The sequence below is a fragment of the Henckelia pumila genome, unplaced genomic scaffold (assembly GCF_033568475.1).
Source record: "Henckelia pumila isolate YLH828 unplaced genomic scaffold, ASM3356847v2 CTG_80:::fragment_1, whole genome shotgun sequence".
NCBI classification, from domain to species: Eukaryota; Viridiplantae; Streptophyta; class Magnoliopsida; order Lamiales; family Gesneriaceae; genus Henckelia; species Henckelia pumila.
In genome coordinates this window covers 391,032-401,485 of record NW_027331883.1, presented here as the reverse complement: position 1 = coordinate 401,485, position 10,454 = coordinate 391,032, and the positions used below count along the sequence as shown (strand labels likewise).

General features: G+C 31.7%; 1 protein-coding gene across 2 annotated transcripts; it reads right to left on the bottom strand.

Moving 5' to 3' along the window:
* Positions 1–1,683: 1,683 nt before the first annotated feature.
* Positions 1,684–9,767, bottom strand: LOC140873665 (protein farnesyltransferase/geranylgeranyltransferase type-1 subunit alpha-like). 2 transcript variants are annotated; one of them, XM_073276869.1, is made up of 7 exons: positions 9,629–9,767; positions 8,230–8,302; positions 5,373–5,628; positions 4,372–4,481; positions 2,668–2,788; positions 2,398–2,493; positions 1,684–2,285 (listed from the first exon to the last, which is right to left on the bottom strand). In XM_073276869.1, the coding sequence occupies exons 3-7, from the start codon at positions 5,613–5,615 to the stop codon at positions 1,866–1,868; spliced, it is 990 nt and encodes a 329-aa protein (XP_073132970.1). In that variant the 5' UTR covers positions 5,616–5,628; positions 8,230–8,302; positions 9,629–9,767; the 3' UTR covers positions 1,684–1,865. The 2 variants fall into 2 exon arrangements, with proteins under 2 accessions (XP_073132970.1, XP_073132969.1); XM_073276868.1 differs by having other exon boundaries at positions 9,365–9,755.
* Positions 9,768–10,454: the final 687 nt, after the last annotated feature.

Sequence of the window (10,454 nt, the reverse complement as noted above, 5' to 3'; positions counted from 1 at the left end):
GGTCAACAAAGGCAGACTCGAGGTCTCATCGTCGTCGATCAACATAACTTTTTTGACGACTCTGTGCGATCCTCATCTTATCTCGAATTTGAACCATGATATCTGCAGTTTGCAGAACTAAATCGGAACCTAAGAGAATCCTCTCGCCAACAACGTTCCAATGCACGGAAGATCTACACCTTCTTTCGTAAAGAGTCTCGTATGGAGTCATACCTATAGACGCCTGATAATTGTTGTTATAGATGAACTCCACTAGAGGTAGTCTCGACTCTCACGAGCCCTGAAAGTTGATCACAAAAGCCCTCAACAAATCTTCGAGGATAAAAGTAACCCGCTCTGACTATCCATCTATCTGGGGATGAGAATCAGCACTTATCAAAAATTTCATCCCCAAAGCTGCATTTAGATTCTTCTGATTCTCTTGCCTAATTCCATTCGGATCAGTTGGCGTCATTACGTACATAATAATTGTTTGTCAATTAACATCGACACACGAGAAGAAATCAATTCAGTTGATCAACCTCGGCTAAACAAAATTTAGCATATTCGGTGTTCGGCTGTAGGGGTGTAAGGGAATCAAGCTACTCATGAGTAGCTCGTGAGTAGTTCGATCAAAAGCTTGTGAGACGGTCTCATGAACCTAAAAAGACATGCCAACTTTGTTATATTTACAATAAATAGTAATCTTTTTTCACGAATTATCCAAATAGGAGATATGTCTTATAAAATTGAACTCATTATTTTTTTTGATATATATATATATATATATATATATGATGGGGTAGGGAATTTTTTTACAATCCGACACAAGTAAGATGTCTCTAGATGACTAATCTTTGTTGCTAGACTACTAGATACTAAGATAATGTTTATGAGAGATTATAGGAAGCATTTTTCAGTTTTTTCTCAATTAAATTTTAAATTTTTTTAAATTTTGTTAATCAAAAGCTGATAAGTGATAATAAAAGCTTTTCCAAATACCATCTGACAAAATCAATCATAGTTATTATAAGTATATCTCAATATTTCCAATACAGAATAAGTTTGTTGGGAAACTTTAGGTAAAATGTCAATTTAGTTTTCTATGTATCGGTGTGACATTTTCAATTGTGAGTGTTCTATTCTACATAATCTATTATGGTCTTAATCATTTTCTTCAAAATCTTATGATTAAATGGCTCGTATGATTCTTCAAATTTATAATTACGTTATCAAACACACATACATATATCTAAAACTTTTTACCACACGTTTACAAAAATTTAACAATAATATTTATAAATTTATCATGTTATTGCGATGAAAAATGGCTAAAGATCAAAAGAACATAACTACATAACTATTATTTGTTTGAAGAATAATACAAGACTAAAATTTCTACACAAATACAAATCGGACTAAAATTAACATTTTGTCATAAATTCAATGCCAGCTCATATCAAGTCTAAAAAATGCTGATAGGACAAAAGTTAGCTTTTGAATGGTAGTATCTGGAGTTTGGAATTGCTACACAAGTACAAACCTAACTAAAATTAACATTTTGTCATAAATTCAATGCCAGCGCACAGCAAGTCAAAAAAATGCCGATACGACAAAAACATGAGCTTTTGATGTTTTAATTTCCATCGTTGCATTACACCATAAAACATCTAAAACATCTCAATTATTCCTGAAAAACTATACTTGAAAAACAAATTTTAAAATTTATTGTTAAAAAACGTTTTACAAAAATATTTTTCAAACATATGCTTCAAATATAATCTCTAGATTTCTTACTAAATTATTTAACAACAAAATTTTTTAATATGGAACCAAAATACCAACTTCTGGGGAAAATGGTATCTGAGTACTGAGTACACAATATTTCAAACCAGAAAGCTCTGGCGCCACTGCCAATAATCAGCTCTCATGGGATCAACAAACTGCAAGATGTGGCACACTTTCTGAGCTAAACTCGAGTCAGAAGGACAAGAATCGGGAGAAACGACATCGATGGAATTTTTCAACTCATCACTGAGCTCATACTGACAGCAGAGAAGGTCCAAAACCATGTCCAATGCGAAGACATAATCCCTTTCGCTCTTCAGAACATCTGCACAAACTGATGCCACCCGGGGATCTTCAGATAAAGATGCCAAGTCGTTTTTGTAGAGCCCACGAAGATACCTCCAAGAGCTTTCGTTCTCGGGTTTGGCTAAAATGGATTTAACTGTATAAGCAACCTCAGAGTCTTTCATGGCCCCTAGCCCTCCCAGGAGGGGAGATCTTGTTATGACAAAATATCTCTGCTAGGAAACCAACATCAACATATATAATATTAGAAGTGTCTTTTCCAAAAAATAACCTTTTTAAAAAAAAAATTTAAGAAATAATCCTTTTTAAAATTATAGAGAAAACCTGATTCCATGCCGAGTTGTTAAAAATATCGTCTTCAAGGAGTTCATCACAGTAGGCAAGTTCATCTTCCCATCCCCCGAGGGCCCAAAGAACCCACTGCATTGAGAAATCACCACTGTTGAGTATAGAGGTAATCTATAAACATACAGACTAATAACAGATCCTAATGACAGGACGTCACCAATTTGCTAAGACGTAAATACAAAAAGACATGAATAGAATAGAATAGTTTTCCCCCATAAAAACTGAGGAAAGTGAACTGGAACCCACCTGCCTATGTGACCACGCGTGATAGTTTTTCGCATCCCGAGAGAAAATTTCTCTGGTTATTTCAAGTTCCTCGCTTGCAACATCAGGCCCAAGTTTCTCAGCAACCCACCGTCGGTGATGCCTAAGATTGTGGCCATCGTAACCCATGCAGTAAATCGGGATTAGAAACTAAAATATAAATTCTAAAGTCGACTGAAAAGTGAAAAAAGGCCGACCCATATTTACAATCCCTGATTCAATCAGACCCTTTTGGACTAAGACCTGGAGCAAACAAGACTTCATCCAGATTTTAATGGACTCATCTAAGGTTACTTCATTTGTCCAATGCTTTATGTCCAGTCTTAATCGGGATCATCCTCAACCTACAAGTGGTTTTCCATGTCTCTTCTTATTTCTTCTTCCCCTCTTCCTTGCTTAGGACCTCACAAGACTTTGAACAATACGACCAAAAATTTACTCAGATCATCTCTCTCATGAAATTCTCAATGTTGAAGGCTCAAACACTTGTAGTTTTAGAGTGCTTCAACACCACGAAAGCGGCCTAGCAGATCATTTCTCTCATGAAATTCTCAATGTTGAAGGCTCAAACACTTGTTAGTTTCAATTGCACTAAGGTATTGCTGTAACTTCGGGAGTTTAAGATAAGAAAAACAATCAATTCCATACCATGATTTCTTTTTCACATTGAATGCATTAACGAAATGCACAACTTAAAGTCAATAATTATGCAATGATGATCTTACTTTTTAAAGACATGTTCTCACCAATAATGAAGAATAAGCTTGGCTTACATCAATGTTCTAAAAGCGCTAGGCTGTGGGTCGCCGCCCGTCTAGGCGGGGCCTAGGCGGTTTTTTTTTTAACCTAAATAATTAAAATCATGAAATATTTATGAGTTTTATTGTGAAAAATAATTTTTATGTCTTATGTCTTTTCAGTTTTTTGTATAAAATTCTTTTAAAATTTTAATAATATAGTAAAATATATATACTAATATAGTCAATACTCAATAGTTGGGGAGGCAGCAAAAAAGTTGAACATTGAAGACAAGTTCACGTCGGCTTTTCTTTGTTTTCTTCCACTTTTGTTTTGTTTTGTTTTTTCTTTTTTTTGATTGTGGGTTTGTGGTCATTTTTCTTCTTTTTAAATTTTCTTTATTATTTTTAAAAATTAACAGTTTTTTTTTATATGGGTAAACCGCCCAGGCAGTGCCCAGGCCGCCTAGGTGGTGCCCAGGCCCGTCTAGGCGGCTGAGCCGCCGCCTAGGCGGCCAGTTAATCGGGCGACGCCTCTGCCGTTAATCGAGGCGGCAGGCCGCCGCCCAGCGCCTAGGCGGGGATTTTTAGAACACTGGCTTACATTCACAAAGCTTTTCTAAGCAACTACTTTTGTTCTTCTCGCAGAAACTAGAATGTGTTAATTACATACTCGTGGAAGTAGATCATATTCAAGAGTGAAAAAATTCATTGAAATCGACCAGGCACCAAGTATGAAAAAGAATTTCGGTTTGGTGCAACTTATCCTATCCAATCAATGTCATCTTTAAAGATTATAAGAAATTTCGTCACAAATATAATTTTAGCTTAGGTATGAAACATGAAACCAAACAAATATCCTGTCTAATAAAATTTAGATTCGCAACTTGTACTCCCCTAAGCACGAATTTATAGGAAAAAATGTTGGAAGATAAATAATGATGGTTACCATATTTGATAGTTTTTGGAATTGTCTCTGATGATATTAGCAACAAAATCCAATTCTTCGCGCAAATCAACATTAAGGGACTCCAGTATTACACGCCTAAATTGCCATACCTGAAAGAAAAGGTGCACATTCAGCAAACGACCCACCAATCAAACCACCAAGAAAAAATTTCTATAAACAATTAAACACTCGTCCATAGATGATCGGAGTTAACTATACATTTGTAAGTTTCTGGGTACAAGTTCTTCCATGCTATAGCAAAGATAATAAATGGAGTTATTCAAGGTAAATCAGGTGCTCCAATTAGTACAGATCATGCAAACCGAAACATGCAAACAAACAGGGAAGTTACAAATTCATGGCTCACATTGTGAGTAATAAATTATTAGATGGTTCGCCGACTGGGTCGTGGAACGGGCATTCCGCAATGGGAACGGCAACCGCCGCACAAAGTTCCAAGATAACTGATACGTAACTTTATGGTTTTCAATTTCGTAGTTATCATGGAACGAGACGACAATTTTAGGTAGCAGAAAGCCTTTATATTCTTTTTCTTTTCAATTATTTTTCTATAAAATTTCCTAAATTATTTCATCACTTCTATTTTATTTTTAAAAAAAACCCACGACATTAACCGCGATCAGTGGAAATAGACCAGCAGACTTCGTGATGCCCTCCGCGACAGCAAACCATGTTCTCTGGTTTGAACTCATACATCAATTGCATTTAACAACAAAAATTGTGTTTACTTTTTCTTCTACAGCCGACCTACATCAATGAGAATTTAACAACTCCCGTTAATTTGCAGCGCAGTAAAAAGAATTAAAAGCTGAAATATCAATAATTAGCGCATAAGCCAAGAAAGGTCACATCTATCTATAATAATCCAAACTGGAGTCAAGAGCCCAAAATTCAGGTAAATTTCAGATTTTTTGCATTTAAATCTGTCTTTAAAACAGTGATACAAATTAAAATAAATTAATAAAAAATGATCCGAATACCGTATAGTTCCCGGAATTAAGCACAATAGCTTCTTGAGTGAGTAGAAGCGCGCGAGGCGATCGCTCATCCGCCGAGTATACGGCCCTGAAGTAACCCATTGTTTCAACGAACTCATCCGTGTACGCAATCGGCACAACCGGGTTCGGGCCATCGTCCTGCGGAACAGGCTGCACGTCGGACCACTCGGGCCTCTGGCAAATGGGTAGACGCGTGCCGCTTTCTTCCTTAACTTTCCGACTCATTTCATACGTCAACCTGAAATCAATCGTTCACTGGAAATTATAAGAGCATGAAATATATGCATCAATTTTGTTTTAAACCTCGCATCTTCACTCTATTAACTAAGGTTACAAAAGAATGGTAAATTGGAAAATTGGCAAGGGTATTATGGTCAACACATTTTAAGATATAAAAGAAAATTAGTCTTACAGCTTACAACTTACAAGTTAACATCATAACAAATTATACATAATTTATCTCACGGTAATAATCATCTTCCGTATCTTAAAAAATTGCAATCTTAAATAAGCTTTCAATAGGAGAATTCTCTTAAATAAGCTTTCAATAGGTAAATTCTCTTAAATAAGCTTTCAATATTAGTCATGGTTGAATTTGGATTGTTGTATTTTTTTTATTGTGGCTTTATTAATAATTTAAAGCCATTTGAATTCAGATTTTCCTAGCATTACTTTATTCTCATATGGTTTTTATCACTTAATTCTGAATTGGTTTTTATATTATAAAATAATAAATATTTGTGTCATCAATTTATATTATGCATTTCATAATAAAAATTGTTGGGAGTAATCCAGAACATCCAACAGCTAACCAAATAATCATATGACTGTCTGAAAAAAATTAATGTTAAAAAATAAAGGCACTCAATGCAAAATATTTTACAAGGTGCACAACTATGAAGTCAGTTTATTAAGTTTATGGTCTAACTCATCACATAAAAAAAATTACGTTATGCAAACAACAAAGAATAACAAAATTAACTATTAACCATAAGAGCGTAAACAAACTAAGAATAACATAATTAATTATTAACCATAAGAGCGTAAACAAACAAGAAAAATATTGAAAGATAACTTGATTTTTCATTAGTCGGTTGGATTTGGATGGTTCTATTTTTTTTATTGTGGCTTTAATTTAATTTAAAGCAGTTTGAATTCAGATTTTTCATAGCATTACTTTATTCTCATATGGTTTTTGTCAGTTTAATCTCCATTGGTTTTTATGAAATAATAAATATTTGTGTCATCAATCTATATTATGCATTTCATATAAAACTTGTTGGGAGTAATCCGGAAGATCCAACAACAAACTATATATACATGACTATCAAAAAAAATTTAATGTTAAAAAATAAAGGCACTAAATGCAAAATATTTTACAAGGTGCACAACGATGAAGTCATTTTATTCAGTTTATGGTCTAACTCATCACATAAAAAAATTTATTGTCATACAAACAACTAAGAATAACATAACAAACGGTTAACCATAAGAGGTATGCAATAATGCATTGAATCAAGTTTCATAATTTAATAACCAGATGCTACCAATCCAAACGAACCCATATTAATATTTTTAGGTATTTATGAATTAAATTATTTTTTTCTGTTTAAATAACAAAAAAGATTTTGAACATAGATTGTGATAACTATTTCAAAACATATAAAGCTTAAATTAATGGTCTAGATATTGGATTATTTAAATAGTTTAACTAAATAAATTTTAAATATAAAGTTTAAATTAATGGTGTAGATATTGGATTATTTAAATAATCTAACTAAATAAATTTTAAATCAACGGCTTTATTTAAGTTTAAGGTCTAACTCATCACATAATGAAAGTGCGTCATATAAACAAATAAGAATAACATAATAAATGGTTAACCATAATGTATGCAATAATGCATTCACTCAAGTTTCATAATTTAATAACATGATGTTACCAATCTAAACCAACCCATATTATTAATATTTTTAAGTATTTATGAATTAAATTATTCTTTTTCTGTTTAAAATAACAAAAAAAAAGTCTGAACATAGATTGTGATATCTATTTCAAACATATAAAATTTAAATTAATGATCGATATATTGGATTATTTAAATAATCTAGCTCAATAATCTAACCAGCTCATAACAAAACCTTTCTAAATTCAAATAATCAAAAATCACATCATGAGATGATCAAATGTCAAACAAATTCACACAGATATTCAAAATTTTATATGTGTTCGTTATCAACCTAAAAGTTATATTTATTTAAAAATAAAAATATAGATATGATAAAATCTCTTTTATAGATAGAGATCAAATTGAAATTAAAAAAACATATGGCTGAATAATATACTATCTAAAATTTTTAAGATATAGATATAAAAAACAAAATCAAATTTACCGAAATATAAAAATTAATAAAGGTTTAAAGATTTTTAAAATTTTGCAGGAAGTGCCAATGCATTTATTTTCAAAATATTTCCATATTAAAAAATAACAAATTATTAGACTTCGACATTCTTTCAAAATCAATAAAATCTCTCCGTTTATATCTGAAAATCACTCTGTTTTGAAAATACAGATCCGATTCAACATAACCCAAGTAAACAATTGTTCCATCTGAATATTCTTTGAAAGTCAGAAGAGAAGCAGTTCATCGGAGTTTCAACAAGCAGATAATCATAAAACAAAGATTCTGATCCGCAAGAAGTCTTTAAAAGAATGAAGCGACTACAGAAATCTACCATTCTAAATGGAAAGCGTCCTAGGAATAATGCTCAATTAGACAGTTAGTTTTTCACATCATGCTCTCATTTTGATTTACAATTTGAAACACATGCATCATACCTGTTTAGATTCTTTTTTGAATCATTAGAAGATGTACAAGCCAATTTATCTTCACTCAAACTCAATTACAGATCTGTTGATAAAAAACAGATAAAATTAACTAAAAATATATCTCAAAGTTAGGATTGATTAAAGAATACATACTAGAGCAACCCACTAATGTTATTTCAATGCATGAGATATAAAGAGTATGGAATCTTCAATAAATCACAATTCCTTGCTGAAATGATAAAATATTAATCAAATGTCATGGATTCTTTACTTTAAAAAAATCAGTAGATCCATGTAAGACAGCGACTGTAACTTTTTTTTTCTGAGTTAGAAGCATTAAAATTTAAAACAGATCAAGAGATGTAATGGATGGCATCGGTCATACATAAAAAATCCACAATCTCAAAAAAGAAAAAAACGAAAAAACATTATATATAACACTACAATCTTATTATGTAGTTTCAGAATATATTGGGTTACAAATCCCATTTTTAGAAAATCGGGATAGCAGTGAATGAATCTCATGAGATCTTGCGGCCCAATAACCGGATGTATAGAAAATTTTCAAAATTAATTGATAATAATAATAATAGTAAGTAAAAAAATTAATCGAAGGGGGTTTTGTGTATAACATTTTTTGGATCTAAACGCATGCTTCGTGGTATGAAGGCATCCAACCATAATGGTTCCAAAATTTGAAAAATCCAAAGAAAAAATATCGAATAAATTAATTAAACGTGAAGGATTCTTTAATCGAAAAACTCAAAACAGTAGATCTAAACAAAAATGGTCACCGTAGGTAAAATAAATATATATGAATAAGATTATAATCTATGGATACTCAAATCCATAAATTATTACAGATCTATCCATGCAGGTCAGCGAGATCAAAAAATTTAATTCGAGAAAAAAATATTTGAATACAAGAGCAGCAAAATAGATTTTAAAAATAATACTGCACTCTCGTGAAATATAATTAGTAGGAAAGTCGAACAGATGCATAAACGGGAGAATCTATATGATTTTTCACATCAAACAGAAAATTAGAGTCAACCCAACTCAACAAATCAGCTGAACACCCAAAAAGAATAAAATAAATGAGCAATCCCAAAATAAATTAGCAATCCCAGAACATAAAACTCACCGATGATCCAAAAAAACAGAGATTTTACCAAGATCTACCAACGAGTCGTATCAATCACCCTTTTATAGTTACAGACACAGTGCGTGTTATGTAGGCATATGTGGGAAAAAAACGAGAAATATAGAGAGAAAAGGAGTAGAAAGGAGAATGTGTCGATTTTAGGCGTAGAAAGGAGGGTTTTGAAATCTAAGGCCCTGCTTCACTACATCTACTTGGCCAGTCTATGAATTTGATATCTTAAATAAATATGTTTATTTCACCTACTGATTTATGGGAAATTAAATCCTTTCGGCTCATTCGAAATCTTCTCTCCTCTCCGCGCTCTCTTTTCTCGTTTCTTCTTCTTATTGGGCGTCTCTCACCTCAGCTGCCCCAAACACGATGATGTTTATTATTTTTCTTGAACAAATATTCAAAATTTGTGGATTAATCAATGTAGGGCTTTTTTAGGTTGGGGATTTCCGGTAGATTTCAAATAGTTGTAAATATTTTATTTATTTTTTCATCTGTTTTTGAACTGATTATTAAGAACTCTAGAATGCAATTGAAGCTTTAGATGGAACATTTATTAAACTCACAGTTCCCGCTCAAGATCGGAGTCGATATAGGAGTAGAAAATGTTATTTGTGTACTAATGTCTTAGGAGCATGTGATGCTAACTTGAAATTTCTATATGTTATTAAAAATTTTTAAAAAAAGTTTATGTATGTAAGTTTAGTATTTAATACAATTTAAATAAATAAAATGTAAATTTATATTATTTTAAATTGTACAGGTTATTTTGTAATAATAATACTTGTTTTAATTTGAAAATATATAAAAAATAATATAGTATGCTTTTTTTAGATTTGAAATTATTAATTTAGTCAAGCAAGATATTTCAAATCAATGGATTTCAAATTCACTTTTTGAAAATATATGTTCATCCAAGCAAATGATTTTTTTAAAAAAAAAAAAGAGAATTCAAATCAATGGTTTTCAAATCCATTAATTTGAAATATTCTCTCAAATCCAAATACCCCCATTGATAAGTGCATTTTGTATAAATTAGTTTGTGTTATTTTTATATATATTTTGTGTGCATTCATAT

Coding starts and splice junctions, on each gene's coding strand:
- LOC140873665 (XM_073276869.1), bottom strand. CDS start 5,615: ATGAGTCGGAAAGTTAAGGAAGAAAGCGGCACGCGTCTACCCATTTGC. Junction 2,789..4,371: donor TCCAAAAACTATCAAATATG/GTAACCATCATT, acceptor CCACAATCTTAG/GCATCACCGACGGTGGGTTG. Junction 2,286..2,397: donor ACAACTCGGCATGGAATCAG/GTTTTCTCTATA, acceptor GTTTCCTAGCAG/AGATATTTTGTCATAACAAG.